The sequence below is a fragment of the Meriones unguiculatus genome, chromosome 3, assembly GCF_030254825.1.
Source record: "Meriones unguiculatus strain TT.TT164.6M chromosome 3, Bangor_MerUng_6.1, whole genome shotgun sequence".
NCBI classification, from domain to species: Eukaryota; Metazoa; Chordata; class Mammalia; order Rodentia; family Muridae; genus Meriones; species Meriones unguiculatus.
Genome location: NC_083351.1, coordinates 103,687,505 through 103,707,336, shown reverse-complemented (window position 1 = coordinate 103,707,336; position 19,832 = coordinate 103,687,505). Strand labels below are relative to the sequence as shown.

At 43.3% G+C, this 19,832-nt stretch overlaps 1 protein-coding gene across 3 annotated transcripts in view; it reads left to right on the top strand.

Moving 5' to 3' along the window:
* The window catches only part of Ankh (ANKH inorganic pyrophosphate transport regulator), a 139,666-nt gene that overhangs the window by 67,369 nt on the left and 52,465 nt on the right, over nt 1–19,832 (top strand). For all 3 annotated transcript variants that reach the window (XM_060380408.1, XM_060380407.1, XM_021640451.2), the window contains one exon: nt 15,189–15,405. In XM_060380408.1, the coding sequence (XP_060236391.1) occupies nt 15,189–15,405 (217 nt within the window). The remainder of the gene's footprint in view (nt 1–15,188; nt 15,406–19,832) is intronic.

Below are 19,832 nucleotides of genomic sequence, written 5' to 3'. Positions count from 1 at the left end.
TTTTGGTCAGCTAGAGTTACAGTCCTAGCTGTGGGTCTCATCCAGCTATCCTGCCCACATCTGACCATTTGCTCACTGCTTGTTCCACTTGCATATTTCCCTCTGCCCTTCCCCTGGCTTCTCTTTGTCAGCTCACTGAGTCTGTCCTCCTTAGTGTCTAATCCTCAGTAAATGTGTCCCTGGCTCTCAAGTTTGCTAGGCCTATAAAGAAGTGTACAGAACCACTGAGTTGTTATGCATACCTGCAGTGCCAGGAATTCTGAGGTAGCAGCAGAAAGATCAGGGATTCAAGGTCATCTTTGGCTGCAGAGGGACTTCACGGCCAGTATCTGGGATACGTAACACCGACCAGCAAAGCAACGAACCAACCAAAGAAAGATGCAGACATATTTAGTGCATACAGTGTGTCTTTCTAGCTCCCAGCTCATGTATATGCTGCACTGTCTGTCCATAGAAAATCAAGATGTTCACTGTGGCAAACATGGTGTTAGACAGATAGGCCTAATCATTAAGCATAGCTGGGCAAATGAAATACGTCTGTGAGTAAAAAAAAATAAACTTGCCAGCAGTCGCTGTGCCAGGAGCAGTTGTAGGGCACTAAGTGGTTAGAGGGGTGACAGGGGTTACAGCTTGAGTTTGTTCTCAGAAGATGGGCAGAAGGTGAGAGGAAGCCACTCACTGCTCTTTAGATGAGTTGGGAGACAACTGAAGAAGTTAAAAGACTGGGCTTCATCCGGGAATTTGGGGGTTTCAGTTTGGGGTTTGTGGGGGGGGTTGTTGTTGTTTGGTGGTAGTGTTTTTCATCAGTTTGTGTATGTTTATGACTTTGTTTGCCACAGCATCTCATTCTATAGACAGGGCTGGCCTTGAGCTTGCAGAAATCCTCCTGCCTCTGGAAGACTGCTATTGTAGGCACAGGCCACCATACCTTGCTTTGTGATTTGTGCTTTTTGAGGCTGTCTCACTGTAGCCCAGGCCACTTTGCAACTCACTAAGTAGCACAGGCTGGCCTCAAATTCATGGCAATCCTCCTGTCTCTCAAAAGCTGGAGTTACACATGTGACTCAGCATGCCTGGTTTCTCATCGTTTCCATGAAGGCAACACTGATAGTCCTGTACAGTTTTTAGGGCTCTAGGAAGCCTTTATTGACCTGCAGACTGGCCAAGATGCCTTTATGCTCTGGAGACTCCATTATGGGTTGTTTTACTTCTTTTAGGCAGTTCACAGTTTAGGTACTGAAGTCAGAAAGAGAAGGGACATGGCCTGAGGAGCTACAGCCTTTTGGGAAGCACACAACTCCTAGGGTTTAGCCTTGTATGTCAAAAATCACGGTGCTTTCCAGGCAAGGTGAGCAGGGAGGAAGCTGCTTAGATAGCATCCCAGGTGAGCATTGAGAGTGTGTTGACAACAGGTCAACATTTGCTTGAGGGAGGGTGGTATTTACATTTTCAGGCCAGGAAATAAAGTACCTCATTGATTTTTGTATGCCTTGATAAAGCTGTTTATTTCCCCAGGTTAAGCCACTGAAAGTACCCTGTGGTCTTTTTGTAAGTAATGCAGATATGAGTAAAGTTAAAATGATTTTTTTGCCCTTCTAAAATAGCCGTATTCACAGCTAGCTATATGTAACTCTCTAATTCTTTAATTCTTCTCCCTGCTCATACACATAACTTTGCTTACTTTTGCTTGCACTTGCTATTGGCTCAATATACTGAGCTTTTCCCCCTCTGCCTTTGTGTCTATTATTCCCTTGTGTGGAGATACCATATCCTTTAGTGTTTCCCTATCAGTGGACGGTCATGTTGTCAGCTGTCTGCTGTTCCAGACTGCTGTGATAAACATGCTTTTGTGATTCCGTTCTGCCATGGTACTTTGGCTTGCATCCATTTATGGAGGAGAATTGCTGGATCGATGGGTTAATGTACTTTTAATTTCTATTCCTCTTTTCTGTGTTTGCTTTTTTTTTTTTTTTTTTTTTGAGACAGTGTCTTACTCTTTAGACCAAGCTGATTCAAAGTCCCAATCCCCTGCTTAAGTCTCCAGTGCCTGGATTCCAGGCCTGCACTACCATTCCTAGCTTGATTTTAATACTTCTTTCATATTACCTCTTCCTGATACCTACAGCAGTTCACACTGCCTGCCAATATTGTATAAAATTTCCCCTTATGCCTTATCTTTGCTACTACTAGATTTAATCACTTGTTTTCAGTTTTTAATCTGATGGTGATAGCATGTCTGTTTCATTTCCTTAATTCCCATTGAAGTGTGGCATCTTTTTTTCTGGTTGGGCCACAGTGCCATCCCTTTATGAGCCTCCTTCTCTGCAGTTGCCTGTCCACAGTGTCAGGCTCCTTTGTAGATTTCATTTTGTGTTTCTAGTCTTTCCTCCTCTATGAAGTTAAAAATCATTTGGCATTTCTTTAAGTGTTTCTCTATCATTTGATATTCCTCTATTGAGAATTCTCTGTTTAGCTCTGTACCCCATTTTTTAATTGGATTACTTGATTTGTTGCTGTTTAACTTCTTGAGTTCTTTATATATTCTGGATATCAGCCCTCTGTCAGATATAGGGTTGGTGAAGATCCTTTCCCAATCTGTAGGCAGTCGTTTTGTTCTGATGACAGTGTCCTTTGCTTTACAGAAGCTTTTCAGTTTCATGAGGTCCCATTTATTGATTGTTGCTGTTAGAGCCTGTGCTATTGCTGTTCTTTTCAGGAAGTTGTCTCCTGTGCCAGTGAGCTCAAGGCTCTTCAATACTACTCAGCAATTAAAAACAAGGAAATCATGAAATTTGCAGGCAAATGGCAGAAACTAGAAAAGATCATCCTGAGTGAAGTATCCCAGAAGCAGAAAGACACACGTATATATTCACTTATAACTGGATATTAGACTTATAGTATATGATAAACATACTAAAATCTGTAGACTGAAGCTAAGCAAGAAGGAGGACCCTGGGTAAGATGCTCAGTCCTCATTCAGAAAGGCAAACTGGATAGACATTGGAAGAAGAAGAAACAGGGAACAGGACAGGAGACTACCACAGAGGGCCTCTGAAAGACTCTACCCAGCAGGGTATGCTGAGACTCATAGCCAAACTTTGGGCAGAGTGCAGGGAATCTTTTGAAAGGAGGAGATAGAAAGACCTGGAGGGGACAGGAGCTCCACAAGGGACTTAGAGGTCTTTTCTGATACTCCAACAGAAGACCATGTGTAGAAATAACCTAGAACCCCTGCACAGATGTAGCCCATGTTGGTTCAATCTCCAAGTGAGTACCTTAGTAAAGGGAACAGAGGCTGTCTCTGACATGAACTCAGTGGCTGGCTCTTTGATCACCTCCCCATGGGGGTGAGGGGGGGCAGGCAGCCTTACCAGGCCACAGAGGAAGATAATTCTGATGAGACCTGATAGGCTAAGGTCAGATGGAAGGGGAGGAGGACCTTCCCTATCAGTGGACTGGAGGAAGGGCATGGGAGGAGAAGAGGGAGAGAGGGTGGGATTGGGAGGGCATGAAGGAGGGGGCCAGAGCTGGGATATAAAGTGAATAATTTGTAATAAATAAAAAAATAAATAAAAGGTAAAATTAAAAAATCATTTGGCTTAAGTCCAAGTGAAAACCCAAACTTCTAGATGCTAACTCAGATTCCATGAGACTTACAGATAACTCCATCAAGAACATTCATGAATTTCTGTTGTTTTCTCATCAAGAAATAGTTTGATTCTTCATTTACTTGGATCTTAATGTTTGTCCTTGAAGAGCCAAATACTACAATTTGTTTTTAATTTAAGAATTCCTGTCTTAGGGGCTCAAAAGATGGCTCAAAAGGTAAAGGTGTTTGTCACCAACCATGACAACCCAAGTTTGATCCTGGTACCCATATCATGAAAAGAGAGAACCAACTCTCTCAAATTGTCCTCTGATCTCCACACATGCTCTGTGACACAAGCACATACACGCTCACATGAAATCAATCAATCAATCAATTAATCAATCAATACTTCAAGCAAGTATTCTCGAGAATTTAGTAATGTCTAATGAGAGATATTTTACGAATCTGATATAGTTTTAATAAGCTCATTGGTCTAATAGAACAAGAGTTATGTATCTATAAGACACAGAGAAAGAATATACATTTTAATTTTTCTTTTTTTTCTTGACACCAGTTCCTTTTAAATAATAAATATACAGTAGGGAGTTTTATTAAAAAAGATTGAGAGCCTAATTCTCCTAGTATACAGTTACATTATTATTGTCCTCAGTGATACTGTAAAAACATTTCTATTTTACAGGGAAGATTTAATACTTCTGCATGTAAGTTCTGTTTTCTTTGGGGTCCAGTCTGAGCAGCAGTGTTGCAGAACCCATAAAGACAGAAATAACCGTGGTTGGGTAGTGGGAAGCCTTGAGGGGAACTTTGCTGTTCTTAGCCTTCAGCTGTCAGAAAGATGAATTGACGGTAGGAAAACCTCAAGCCCATCACCTGTGGAAGATTTATCAGGGTAGGATCTGCTGCAAGGGCACTGGGAATAACCCACAGACCACTGTGTAGCCAGTTGATGCCAGGCCACTGTCCTGCTATCCATGGGGACATCACAGTCTCCCTCTGTTTGGAGTCAGTGAGGCCTTGACTGGGGTTGTGCTAATGTCCATGGAAGCCTTTTCCAGGGACCAACGTCCACTGTTGTTTACAGGAGCCAATGCTCATGTTAGAGCTCCCTGGGAGCTTCAGCCTGGGAGGGTCACTGAGCCCAGTCTTCAGGACAGTGACCAGACCTGGGCTTGTCACTAGACACTGTGACCCCACTCCTTCCTGACTCAAAAAAATCAAGTGGAGAGAAAATGAAAAGTATATTTGATATTGACCTGGGTCTTCCACATGTATGTACACACACATGCTCCCTCACACACAACACACAGGCAGAATAAAAAATGGTAGCAACTGCACAAACAGTGCTCTGAAATAGACGTTAATTTGGGGATCTGAGTCACATCTGAAAAAAAAGACTCTAGAACAGGGTTTCCCACAGCAGGGGCTGGCTGCTCAAGAACTGTCTTCATCATCTCTGTTGTCACTGGGGCCCACTGTAAGTTGATAGCCACTTAGTATAACTACATTTATAGCAGACATGGAAGGCAATAGACCGCATGTCTCAATATGTATTTGTCAGAAACTAGAATAGCAGGATGTGGAGATTTGGATAAGGTGGCAGAGTAATCAGAAAAAAAAAAAAATCTGGCCAGAGGGGACAGAGCAAGAATGGAGAGTCTGTAGAGGTGCTCCTCCCATCCCATAATTATCCTTCTGTTTGTTTGAATCTCTGTGCACATGTGTGTGTGCATGCATATGGAGGCCAGAGGCTGACACAACCCATGTGTCTCAGTCTCTCTCCACTTTGTTTTTAATAGAATATCTTTTATATGTATGTCAACAATATCATACATATAAACAGTGTGTCTTGATCCTGTTCACCCTCAACTCTGCCCTCATACTCTTCCGGGTCACCATCCCCTTCTATTTTGATCATATCATTTCTATTTTTTTTTAAAATAGGTTTATTTTATTTTGTGTATACGAGTGTTTTGCCTGTTTGTGTGTGTATGTTTCTGGGGCACTTGAAAATCAGAAGAAAGAGTACCCCTAGAACTCAGAGTTGCAGATGATTGTGAACCACCATGTGGGTGCTGGAACCTGGGTCCTCTGCTCTTAACCACTAAGCCATCTATCTAGTCTGGACTTTCTCCCTTATTTTTTATTTGTTAGTTTTTGTTTTGTTTGTTTTTGCTTTGCTTTTTTTTGTTGTTGTTTTCTTGGAAGGTGAGTCAGGAGAACCACTGAGTCTACCTAGTACTGCCTGCTAAAATGCTTGGCTTGATCTTATGGGATCTTGCGCAGGAAACCATAGATGCAGAGAGCCATGAGTGCAATGGCCATGTTATATCAGAGGACAGCATTTCACAACCCTCTTCCCCAATCGTTAGCTCTTACATTCTTTCTGTCCCCTCTTCCATAATGAGCCTCAGAGCAGGGTAATATTGATGCTCCATTTAGGGCTGAATATTCAATACTCGCTTATTCTTAACATTTTGAGGACCAGTTAAGAATCTTTGCATCAGTTTCTGACTGATGTAGGGAAGCTTCTGTGGCAGTGGCTGAAGGCAGCTCCAGTGCGTACAAATACTTAGAAAGCACCTTGATGATGTAACAGCAGGGTCTCCTATGGCCTCTGACTTCCCACACCAAGGACCTTTGAGCAAGGTTTCAGTACCCAAGCATGAATTCCACCATGGAGGAGGCCTCCAAATTCTATCCAAAATCTTCAGTTATCCTTGTAACTTTTATAATACTAGAACACTAGTGGGCTGCACACAAGAGCTTTCTTTTACGGAACCCACACTCACCAATTAGGCTAGACCAGCTGACTGACAATTCCCAAGGAGCCCCCTGTCCCTTTGTACCCAGGCTGAAATTACAGACACATGTCCCCACTAGCACATTTTTGCTTAGATGTTAGGGCTCTGAAGTAGGTCCTCATGGTGGCCTGGCATGAACTCTACCAACTGAACAATGACCCCCCCCCCAACCCTCCTGTTGTTTAGACCTCATGCGCAGGGGTATCATGGTGACATATTAACCAGGAAATATTATTTGAGCACCATGTGTCTGTATAAGTATAAAAAGCTACTAGGAAATAAGATGTTTCAGTAAAAATGTGACATCATGGTGAAAAATGTGTTGTTTTTTTTTAAGAGCACAGGAAGCCTTTAGTGTTTTTCTAAAGGACACTAGAATTTTCTACTTTTTTCTTTTTTGATTTTTTCCTTTTTTTTTTTTTAGATAAAAATGTAGCTTGAGGATGACCTGAACTCCTCCTGATCTGTCTGCTTCCTACCTCTCAAGTGCTGGGATTATAGGCATGCAAGTGGCTAGCACCAGAATCTCTTAGTAATATCCCCTCTTTGTAAAACTATCCCCAGTTAAATTTGGCTGAGCAGATGAGGTTTATATCTAAACAGAGGACCAGGAGAGGTGAGAAGAGTTCTGTGACAGTAAAATATTTCCTCTTGTGACTGTTTTCAAATTAAGAGGGTAACTAAAAAATACTTGATTGCCCCAGACCTATGAAGACACTGAGAGGAGCACGTTGAATTAGGCCACACTTCATTGTCCCTTATCTGGTGGTCGCCACCTATCGATCTATCATATATGTATATCTAGATATACATACATGTATGATTGACATATGTATGTGATAGATATATATCTATTGTATATATCATATATGTATATATCATATATGTATATATCATATATGATATATATGTATATATATTATCTATCTATCCATCTATTCACTCTTTCTTTTTTTTTTTTTGACACAGGGTCTCACTGTGTAACTATAGCTAGCCTAGAACCTGCCAAATAGACCAGGCTGACTTGGAACCCACAGGAAGGTGCCTACGTTTGCCTCACAAATTGGTCTCTATTTTTTTATAAGCTCTTCTCCTTCCAACACAAATGGCAGGGGGCACCAGTGTCATCCCTTGGCTGGAGCAGGTCATCTCAGGGTTTCCAGCAAGCACTAAATATGGACATACAGTGCAAAGCCACATTTGACTTCTAAAGAGACCAGGCTCATTTGCCTGCTGTTTTCTTCAAACCACAGCCTCATGTGTGGGTGTCGGGCTTTTGGCTGGAGCTCCAGCTAGACAGAGCTGTATAGATCCTTGAGAAAATAAAATGTAGCTGGAAAACTACTGGGAAGACAAATGATCCAATTTAACTCAAACCACTTTTTAAAATACAGACAAACAGAACAATAACAGTGGAAAATTACAGGAACCCAGAGTCCTGGGGTGGACTACCATCTAAAATGGCTGACCATCCCCAGTCATTAGAAGACGCTGACCCCACAGGTGGCTGTGCCTAGCCATGCTGTTTTAATTCCCACACCTGTACAAATGTCACCTTCCTGAAGACGTTGAGTTCAGGAAAGATTTTAAAATTATCCTTTAACTGTTTCATGATGTAATGGGTGTGACAGGCACCCTGCAGCTATAGAGAGAAGAATCATCTTTAATCAAACGACTTAGAAAACAGCCTGGACTGTCTCCACACAAAACTAATGATTGTCTAGCCTGTAAGCCTCACTAGTTTTCTCTACTCCAAGATGAGACAAGTGAAGGAAACATCTTACTAAAAACATAAAAAATTTTAAAAAATGGGGCTTTTAGCATTGAACAGCATACCCCAGCTGGAAACTTTGTAAAGGAATTTGAAAAGCCATTTCTGAATGAACAGCATGAGCTCCTCCTTATAAGACCCAGGCCTTCAGGTGGAGTCTGAGCCCTCAGTCTAGGCACTTACTGGATTGTGTAGCCATGCCTCTTGAATGCCCTGTTTCCTCACCCTCCCCATCTTCAGAAGTTGGAGGTCCACAGTGGCACAGCTCACTCTACTTTTGTTGGTTTGTTTGCTCTTCTGGGGTTGAACCAAGGTCTTGTGTATACCTTCAGGCCAGGCTGCCAGCCCAGCAGCTGAGCTCCTAGCCTGCTCTCTCATTTCTCTATGTCTTATCCTCTAAATTTTCATTTTCTTCTTAAGCAACTAAATTCCTCAACACGATTTGACTCTGTCAGAGAATAGTTTGCCTGTTTTCCAGAGCCTTCCAAAGCAACTGATATTGGCCTCTACTCTCTATTGGGAAAATATTGTGTCTGAGCTTTATGCTGACAGAGCTAACCAAGTGGCCCAGTGCTACATTGTTTGTGTCCTTGTGACTGTTAAGAGCCAACTGGGTGCCCAGTTGTGTTGGGTGAGATTGTGATGGGGCAGAAATATAAGGGGATACCCTGCCTGTCTACTCAGCACATATCAGAACTGCAAGGACAGGTGCAGTATACCTATCATTACTTTGCATATTTTAAGTCCATAATATCTACCAAGAATAGTGACTGCTTTTTTCTTTGTAACCTATAAAACCAAGCCAAAAGCTAGGCTTTTACCCATGAATGGTCACATAATGTGTTATAGACCACCTGTCTTTGTTCCTGTGTTGTACTCACATGCATGGTATTATCAATGCAAGAAAATGGAGCCAAGTCAGATTGAGCCTCCAGGTGACTACAGTACACACCGTATGTGCAGCAGTGGGGCCTGGGCTGCATATGGAGCATTGCACAACAGGAAGGAGAGAGGGGGAGAAGAGAGGGTGGCTGCTCCGGAGTTCAGAGGTTCCTTTTTGAGATGTGTACAGTGTAAAACCTTGATAGGAAGAAGTCAGGTCAAGCAGGAGAAGAAAACTGTGGATATGAACAAGGCTTCACAGAAGAAGTGCAGAGGACATCTAAACCAAGCCCTAGATAGATATCCTTGACCTACTTGATCAGACTGGCCCTTACACTGTAACAGGGGTGAGGTGGTGAGGAAAAGCCTAGGGCATGGGTGTTTGAGTTAGGTTTTTTGCATTAGTGAACAAGCAATCAGAAATTTAGTCTTACCTGAAGGTCTTATTACAAAAGAATGGCAAGTTAGGTTGGGTCCTCCTAAGAGGGAATGAGGACTACTGTAAGGGGAATTGGAACCAGCCAAGCTGCTGTCAGCCTGTTAGATTCCAGTGGTTTTCCGAGTTAAAGCTTACAGATGCAGGTAAGTGTTGCCGGGATAACTTAGTATTGAGTCCCAGAGACAGTAGCAGACTTGACCTCTGGGGGCTGATGAAGGGGGCTCAGAAGGACTGCATGCGCTGTCATGGGTGTGGAATAACAGCAGGTTTGAGGAAGCAGGTGTCTCTTCTTGATGGATCTCACTGTGCAGCTTAGCAGACTTGTCTGGTCTACAGTTCATCCTAGTCACATGCCAGCAGGACCTAGACATGCATGTCCTTGACAGGCCTGGCTCTATCACCAGAGAACTACGCAGAAGAATCTTGGCTTTCTCTCCCTTTCTATCTATAGCCTTCCCAGAGGATCTCACACAGTCCACCAGCTTTAAATGCTGTCCCTGTTCTGATGACTAACAAAGGAAGTCTATATACTCAGAGGGCTCTCCTGCCTGCCGCACCCCCAGCCAGATCCTTCAGCCTCTCCTTTGCCTCTGTCCCCATCTTAGTGAACACCACACTGCTCAATAGTGACTCAAACCATGAACCTCACCAGTCACTCATTTTCCCATTTGCCTCGCACCCATCACCAAGACTATCTCCTGCTCTAGGTGCCTCCAAAATATCTGCTTCTGTCTGTCTGAACTACACTACATTTCTATAACAACACCGCTAGTGGATCACCATGGCTCTTGACCTCCTTGCAGCCTCTCTTTTCACAGCTGGTGACAGAACTATATTTTTCACCCCATATGGGATGATCCTGGTTTCAAACCCTCCTTGCTGCTCTTCACTCCTTAGACTCAGCTTCCCGCAGGACTCTGTCTTCTTTTCATCCATTTATTTATTTATTTATTTATTTATTTATTTATTTATTTATCTATCTATCTATCTATCTATCTATCTATCTATTTATTTATATTTTTTACACTTTATTCATTTTATATCCTAACTGTAGCCCCCTCTCATCTCTTCTCAGTCCTACCCTCCCTCTCTCTTCCTCCCTATGCCCTTTCCCTAGTCCACTGATAACGGGAGTTCTCTTCCCCTGCCATCTGCCCCTAGCTTATCAAGTCTCATCAGGACTGCCTGGATCCTCTTCCTCTGAGGCCACATTGCCAGGGGGAAGTGATCAAAGATCAGGTAACCAAGTTCATGACAGAGGCAGCCCCTGTTCCCTTTACTCAAGACCCCACATGGAGACTGAGTCTATGGGCTACATCTGAGCAGTGGGTCTAGGTGTTCTCCATGCATGGTCATTGGTTGGTGCATCAGTTTGTACAGGGGCCCTTGAGCTCAGAATTTTTATCTTTGTTGGCTTCCTTGTGGAGCTCCTCTCCCCTCCGTGTTCCCACCTCCATAAGACTCCCTTATGCTCTGCCCAAAGTTTGGCTGTGAGTCTCAGCATCTGCTTCAATCCCCTGTTGGGTGGAGCCTTCCAGAGGACCTCTATGGTAGGCTCCATTCCTGTTCCCTCTCTTCCACTGCTTCTGGTGTCTATCCTGTTTGCCATTCTGAGTGAAATTTAAGCTTCCTCCCTAGGGTCCCCCTTGTTGTTTAGCTTCTTTAGGTCTGTAGATTTTAGTATGGTTGTCCTGCCTTCTTACTGCTCCTCACCCAACTGGCTCCTCATCTTGGTGTCAGCTGCAGCTCTGCTTATGACGCTTCTGCTGTCTCTCTGAAAGGGTTCCTCCTAGGACTGCCCAGCTCATGGGCCTATTGTTTTTCTTCAATATACATCACAGTGGATGTTCATACTTCTTACACGTGTCTTATCTCATTCTCCACTCTGTCATGCATGGGATACCCTGCCAAGCTGTGGTTCTGGGTACAATGCAATGAAATGCAGGGCTCTGTTCCGTGGAACTCAGGGAGACAGACTCTAGGCAAGACAACAAGTAAATATACAACATTTCAGGAAGTGAACAAAAGATGGGAGGGGTGGTGATAGAGGCACAAACAACAGGTGGCCGCAGGACATCAAAATGTAAAGAAGGGAAGAAGCCATCACAGATAAATGGAAGATGGATGCTGTGCTTTTGAAGAATGTAAACTACTCAGAGAAAGTTAATTTTGATCCATCTTTCAAAAGTGCCAGGAAGATTGAGTAGAAAGCTAAGTGTGCAAACAAAGCCAGAAAGTAGAACAAAATCATCTTATCACAGATGGTTAAAGAATAGCAAAGACTGAAAGATGCTTCCAACAAATTCAGTAAAACGATCAGTGGTGCTTCATAGTAACAGTAGTTCTGGTATCAAGAAAATCATGAAGTTAATAAATTGGGCAGGTTGGAAGGAATTGCTGTAAATGGGAACAAAAAGCATTAAAACATGAATGTAGAACATGTTCTTGATACTGAAGATTTTTGTGTATTTTAATATTAAAATCAGGATTAGTTTTTCTTAACAAAGTATACATTTAACACCATCACCCCAAGCATGAGATCAGTGGGATGGTCTGACAGGCAGTAACATCTCATAATTAGAAGTCCTTGTTCTCAGTGTCCTTTCTAGACTAGTAAGTTCTTGGTGCTCGTTGCCCAGCCTGTCTCTCTCTCTCAAGGTCATGTGAGTGACCCACTCAGCAGTTGAAAGATAGAAACAGATTCCGCTGAAGTCTGAGGGTGTGAATGCTCTTTCCTAAAGTGCTGTAACTGTTGGGCTCAGTGAAGCTCCTCAGCCTTGCCAGCAGCTGTTGCTCGCTTTGACTTTCTTCCCACTTACCTCAGCTCTAGGTCAAAACTCAAATGGGAAACTGTTGGTGGAAATAGAAAGGACAGCCAAAGGTGATGGATTCTTGGGTTGTTGTTTGGTTTTTCACAACAATAACAAAAAAAAAAAGGTTTGTGAAGGAAACATGAAAACAGTCGTTCCTACATGATATAGGTATGCTGCGAAGTGTATCTGAAGCTTGTGCTAATAGCGTCATTTAACTTTTAACGCACTTTAATGCACTAGAAGCAAACGGTTCACTGGCTGGTAGAAGGCTCAGCAGGGTGTTTGCCACCAAGCCTGAAAACTTCAGTTCAGTCCCTGGACCCTGTGTGGTGGAAGGAGAGACCTCATTCCTGCAAGCTGCCCTCTAGTCTTCACATACGTGCCCTATCATGTATACATACACACATATATATTTTAGAAAAAAGGACCTTTAAAATTCAAAATCATGGATTTGAGGAAAAATGGGGGAGGGTTTCAGCTAGACAAGTTCTGAGAGTCTGAGAAGGGGCTCCATGGTGTGATGTTGGCACTATGGCTTATCCAGATTCTGGGAGGTTAAGAACCTGTTTAAAATCTATTCTGAGCTGGCTTTTAGAGGAGTAAGACCCCGAGCTGAATAGATTCTTGTCCATTGTGAATACTGAGCAAGCGCTTTCTGAAGAGAGTGGAGCAAGCAGGATAGGGTGCTGGGGACGAGAAGCAAGGACCGGTGTCTGCTGGAGTCTATTTCGAGGTCCCATGGGGAACTGTACCAGAGCAACCCACCCGGAAGCAGGGATCTCACCTTCATAGCCCATGCCTATCAGTGCTTAGCTTTGTAGCACCTGGGAGTCCATGGAACATGATGGGACCACCCACCTCCTTCCCAGGTTCGCAGAGGAGGAACTCAGTCGGAGAGCAAGTTGGTAAGCTTTAAAGCAGAGCAAGATCCTTATCAACACAGGATTCATTTCCAGGGAGTTCCTTGGTTTTCAGTTTGCCCTATGATGTTAAAGTATTTGATCCACATTGATGGAAGGAAAAGTTTGCTTCTTTAAAAAAAGAACAAAACAAAAAACAAAAAAAAGTCACCACTGCTCTGCAAACACTAAGAAGGTTCTTGTAGAAAAGTTCAAGTTATTACAGAAAAAAAAGAAAAGACTTTGAAATATAATTGAAAAAAGGTTGTCAAAAACTAGTTTTATAGTTCCAACTTTGTCAGCAAAAGAATGAATTCCTACAGCTGTCATACATGTTTATTCCAGGCTTTTCTAAAATTGTTTTTATGTTGTGGTATTTCCCTGCAAGTGCACCCCCTGCCTCCCAGTAGACCCCTGCCCGAATGCCGTGCTCTGAAAGCGTTCGCTGCCGTGGGACTCAGCAGTGTCTCTAGTAAAGACACAGTGTCACGAGGAATTGAAGCCCCTGAGTTTGCTTATTTCTTCTGCCCTCCTGTGAAGCCCAAACAGACACACACACACACACACACACACACACACACAAAACATAGCACGTCTGTAGTCTGAATGTATCTTACAAGCTGTTGGCATTCACTTAAAATTGGAAGGGTTTCATCCCTGCCTAGTGCTACATAAACTAAATAACATACTTATGATTGACAGCCTGAGAGCCAGGGAAATGTAGAATGAGTTTGCTTTGTGCAAGTTTAGTATAATGGTTCTTAAGTAGTTTATGTTTGAAGAGCCATCGTGGGTTTGGTTGTTAGGTCCAGCTTTTCTTCTTTCTCAAACTCATTGGATCACTTAATGTTCTGCGTGTCATCTTTAAGGAGTGTTACAAAGTGGCACTTAGGCTGTGCCGCAACTGTTTATGGAGAAGATTATGAGCCACTATATGCTCAGTAGAAATGGGGCAGGCAGGGAAATGGACCTGCACTTTGAGTTAGCAGAGTAGCAAAGCTTTTATGATGGGGCTGTGTGTCTGGTGGAAGAGGGAACACAACAGGTAAAGGCTGTAGGGTGTCATTATTCCAAAAGATGACTCTGTGATGGCAAGTACATATCATTAGACATTAGTAAAAACTCTTGGGATATAGGACACAAAGAATGAGCCCTCCTGTTGACTACATGTGAGTAATGGCAGTGTGTCGCTATAGTTGATCTCTTCCAGCCAGAGTTCCACTCTGGGCCATGGTGCTGATAATTGGGGAGGCAGTGTGTTTGTTGGGGGAGGAGATAAGAGAAAACTCTGTCATTTTCACTCACTTTTTCCAAGAACTTAAAACTTCTCTAACAATAAAGTCTGTTGTAAAAAAAATAATAATAATAATGTATAACTGCTGTGTGAAAGGAAAAAGGGTCTAAAGGGAGCAAGAGACGGCAGTGGAGAGAAGGACAACATATTGCATGCTTCTCTTATGTGGATCTGGATTAAATACATACACATGCATGTAACCTGAAAGCAGAAGGGGACTTTCTCAGGAGAAAGTGGATCACAGAAAGGGGTCAGGTGAAGGTGGGGAGGTGAGTGGGAGTAAAGCAATTCATCCTGAGCTAGAACCTGAGAACCTACGCTGTGTCGAGGTTGCAGGCATGAATTACCATGCCAGGCTAGGAGTGTTAGAACATCAGCTTCTAAATAATACTTCTTAGAACTATCTTTTGATAAAATACTTGTTGGGTTTATTACTTTCCCCAAAGGGTAAGCATTGCCTCCCAAAAAGGTACTCAGACTGAAGCTAATGTGGACAAAAGAAGAAAGAAAGGAAGGAAGAAAGACAGACAGACTAGTATTTTCTACAGAGTAGATTCACCCTACACACTGCTCATTGTTTCCCTGGAAAACACATCTACCGAGTTCGATATTGGAGGTGAGACTCCGCAGAGAGGTGGCGCCAGTCTCATGCTGTTGTTGGCTCTTCTCTTCCTTGCAGGCCTTGAACCGGGGCATCGCTGCAGTCAAGGAGGATGCAGTGGAGATGCTGGCCAGCTATGGGCTGGCGTATTCGCTGATGAAGTTCTTCACGGGGCCCATGAGTGACTTCAAAAACGTGGGCTTGGTGTTTGTGAACAGCAAGAGGGACAGGACCAAAGCCGTCCTGTGCATGGTGGTGGCCGGTGCTGTCGCCGCCGTCTTCCACACCTTGATAGGTAAGGCTCCTGCCATCACTCAGCATTTCATTTCGGTCATTTCATGTTCTTCTCCGTTGCTTTAAATATAGTCACAGGCCAAGTGGCTTCTTTAGTAATTATTAAAACTTTCTCATGAAAATTTCAGATAGAAGGAGTTTGTGCTCCTGGATCGGTAAATTTTTAAAACATTTTTTTTTTCTAGAAAGCTATAGGTTTTTTTTTTGCCTATGATTCCCAAAGTCAGAAAGTGAGTGGTTTCATCAGTAGGTGACTGTACCTAAAAAACATTCCAGGAGGTACACAAAGTAGCAGACATGCCCATATTATAGCAGCTGGAGAATAAAAGTATGGCGGCTGTTATTCTGAATTCATGCTTATCGGTACTGAGAACCAATCAATGACACATTGTTTCCTTGAAGTTAATTCGCTCCCAGGGTTCCTGTATGCTCTTTTATTCAAAAGCATGACTAAATACCCTTGGCAAATCCATTCCTGAAACAAGAAAGCCAGATTCCGGCTCTAGTGGCTGTTTACGGGTTCCTAAAGACCCAGGAAAAGCATGTTGAATCCAGGAGGGGCTTCTGCGGCTCCCTCTTTGGTGGTCCTACAGCCCCATGGGGTGTGTTTTCAGAATATCCCGGCTTTAAAACAGCTTTGTCTCTTCTACCTGACGTCAAAAAGCTGCAGGGTGCATCTGCTGAAGCCTGCTGCCTACTGGGCTGGGAGTGCTGCTTCATAAGCCCATCGTGATGGCTGCTGGTTGTATGAGGAGCATGAATGTCACAAAGTAAAGGAGCCAGAGGATTAACCCAAGCCACTTACGGTGTAGTGTTTACCCATGTAATTGTGAATCAGAAAGCAAATAGGGAAAGGCCTTCATGGTGTTCCTTTCTAATGCAGCAAGGATCTTGTTCTAAGAGCAGGGCAGAGGAAAGGCGGTGTGCCGATGCTGTGTTCCTCAGGGCGCTGATATCCACCCTTTCATCTGTGCTTAAGCGCTCGGGAAAGGGCAGGGCTTTTCTTTCTATCCACTCACACCCTGGTGGTGAGTGGTGGAGGAAAAACTTTCTGCTGCTGCATTTGATCTGAGTCATTTCCAAAGAAGGCATATGTACTGAAAAAATGTCATCCGCTGTAAAAATAAGAGTCTTGTCTAGATGGGTAAATTAATTCCTTTTTGCTATTAGTCTTTTTATTTGTACCCTAAATAAATCCAACTTCCCCTGTTTTAGCCATGGTTGGGTGAGACTTTCAGATGATAGCTCATGACTGCATGTCAATTACCAGGAAAGAGAAAAGCTGAGCAGACTGTTATTGGCAGTCATAAGGAAGATGCTAAATCTAAGATTTGCCGTCATATTGTATTGTTCTGTACTATGCTGTACTGTGTTGTATTGGATTATATTTTTGAGAGAAGGTCTTATGAATCCAAGGCACCTCAGACAAGTTCTTTAGCTGAGATTGACCTTGAACTTCTGATTCTCCTTCTTACCCAGTTATTACAGGTGTTTACCACCATAACCCTTTTTGCATCAAGGGGGCTTGACTACAGGGCTACAATCATGGCGGGCGAGCTTTCTACTGACTGAGATAAAGCCCCAGCCCATTGTTTTGTTTTGTTTTGTTTTCCATTTTAAGGGGCTGGAGAGATGGTTTAGAAGTTAAGAGCACTGGCTTCAATTCCCAGCAACCACATGGTGGCTCACAACCATCTCTAATGAGATCCGGTGTCCCCTTCTGGCCTGCAGGCATACATTTAGCCACAACATTGTATACAAAACAAATAAAGTAAATCTTAAAAAAATGAAAATTTTAAAATGATAAGATCTTAAATTTAAATAGAAGGCGCTGTTATCCCACTTACGCTAGATAAGTATTTTATTATACCTGGCCTGTTTTTACAGCTACTGCGTCTACTCCTTAACAAGCGGGCATGCAGCGGTTGTAATCACAGCAGCTGACATTGCGCCCCTGAATCTAGACTCTCAGGGCTTCCCTCTGCTGCTTCTCTGGTGACTGGCTGTCAAGCTCTCCCGTCCGTGCTCTTGTGCATCAGGCTTCTTTGTACACCTTGTTCCCTCACTCTGTTCAGGAGTCAAGCTCATGCCGGCCTTGTCCCCTGCATTCTGGACCACAGCTCCCCCGACATACACACCTAGCCTCCCCTACCTCTTACTGTTTTCTTGCATCAGCAAACATTTTTCTACAGGGCATTTTCTACTATGGATACACCGTACTTGTAGTGGACACTGAAAGCCCGTTTCACCTCTTAGTGAGGCCTGCAACAGGCTTGTGACCAGTAAACTGATATAGATGTGAAACCCTCAGACATTCAACAGTTCTTAAATTAGGAAGCCACGGTGCCATCTTGTGCCTCCCTGGTCATCTGTGCCAGGGCCTGTGCATGAGGGTACATGGAGCCAGAGATCAACATGAGGTGCCGTCTTTAGTTCCCCTGACACTGTTTTGAGGCAGGAGCACGCACTGAACCTTGACTCACCAACCTGCCTAGTATGGCAGGCCAGCAGTCTCCACCGATCTTTTTGACTGCTCCTCAGCGGCACTAGGGGTGTGGATGTACACTGCCACACAGCTTTTTACGTGTTACTAGGGACCCCAGTCAGGGTCTGTGAAGCAGGACGCCAGTTGGTGTCCAACAGAAGCAGGCTCTGAACCATCTTCCCAGCCCTTTCTCTAGCTTTTCATGGCATTTATAAAGACACCCAAGAGCACCCAGCAGGACGGATCCTTTTTTTTTCAGGGCTGGGACTGGAAGCTCTTACTAACTGACTCTGAAGGGATGAATGTATTAGAATATAACCTTTTCTGTGATTTTCATCTTCTATATAAAATGGAGTCAAGAATTTGAGCCTGTTCGCTAACATTTTGCTAAAGCTGGGGTTTAGCCCAATGGAAGAGCATTTGCCTTGTGTAGCCCTGAGTTCATTCCCTAGTGCTACAAAAGTATGTATGTTTGTGTGTGTGTGTGTATGTATGTGTGTGTGTGCATGTGTGTGTGTGTCTGTCTGTTTGTCTGTCTGCCTGCCTGTCTGTATCTAAGTTCCTAGTAATCACTTTTCTTGTCTATTAATGTCTACTGTGTCTGTCTAACATTTGACTCACAGTTTTAGCAGTACTACATATTTTCTGCTTTTTTTTCCAGAAAAACAATTTTTTGTGGTTCCTTTTATCTTTGCTCTTTATTTCACCTGTTGGTTTTATCTTTAAGACATTACTGTCCCCAGTATGAGGCCATCCTTGTATTTAATGAACGTTCTTACTAGCAGAGTTCATCCATTTTCTTATATGGTAATGTTAAGAATGGATGTAGGTCATTTTATCTGTGCAAAACGCATCGTTTATATAACTGCTGTCTTCCTCATTGAATGGTGGGATCCTATTCAATAACTTCTCCTTTCTGAGACTACATAAGAATGAGAGTTAGAATCACCATTGTTTCACTTCAAAAGACTCAGTCCCCACCTGTCAGTGCTCAGCAGAATGTGTACTGAGCAGATTATGCCGGCGTTCTAGAACCTAAAGTAACTACAAGTGAAATGTACAAAAGACACAGTGGCTCGCTGCACACCTCTCCTAAGCCCATGTAGCTAATGGGAAAGTGTGTGTGTGTGTTTGGTATCAGCTCTGGCATAACCTGATTTCTGCCAGTGAAAGCTCTGAAAGATGACAGAGTAAACCAAAGGCAATGCAGGGGGCTTCTTCCACCACAGAGCTGAGGTAGCTTAGGGTTTGGTAGCAATAAAACAAAGGACAAGCATGTGAGAAGAAAATGAAGGTAAGGTGGGCCTAGCAACGTGTTTATAACACAGGAAACATGCGAAAATGGCGCTAGACCTGAAGATAACAGGTGTAAGATGGCTGCCAGGTGCTGGAGTGAGAGTCACATAACCAAGAAGAGGAGCTTAGAGCCTGAGCCTAAAAAGAGATCTGCTGGATACATAGCAAGGAAGGTCAGGGAGGGGGAGGGAGATGGTGGGGGACACGGGGAAAGCAGTACAGGGAAGAGTTGTGATGGGCTGCCTGACCCCATATGTCTGTATCCTGTCAGGCAGCTTTGTGATGCCTCAAGGCCATCCATAGTGAATAAGGCAGATTTATTCTAGTGTTCATGTGTGTTAAATATAACTGTAAGCAGTAGAGGTCACTGTTCTTAACACACATCTTTTAAACCTCATGGTCTCCAAAAATCTTATTTTACATTTAGAAAAATCGTGTGTGTTTCATTAAGTCTGCTTTGTCTGTAGTGTAAACTCTGCCTAGTTTGGTCAGGTCTCTGAAGTTTTGTGGGGTTTTGTTCATTTTGTTTTGTTTTTGAATATTGTGTGTCATTTGGTGATGTTTCTGGAAACTGCAGAACCCTCTAACAACTAGTGTGAACTTTAGCTAAATGACTTTGAACACATGCCACTCTTCAAAGGACTAGT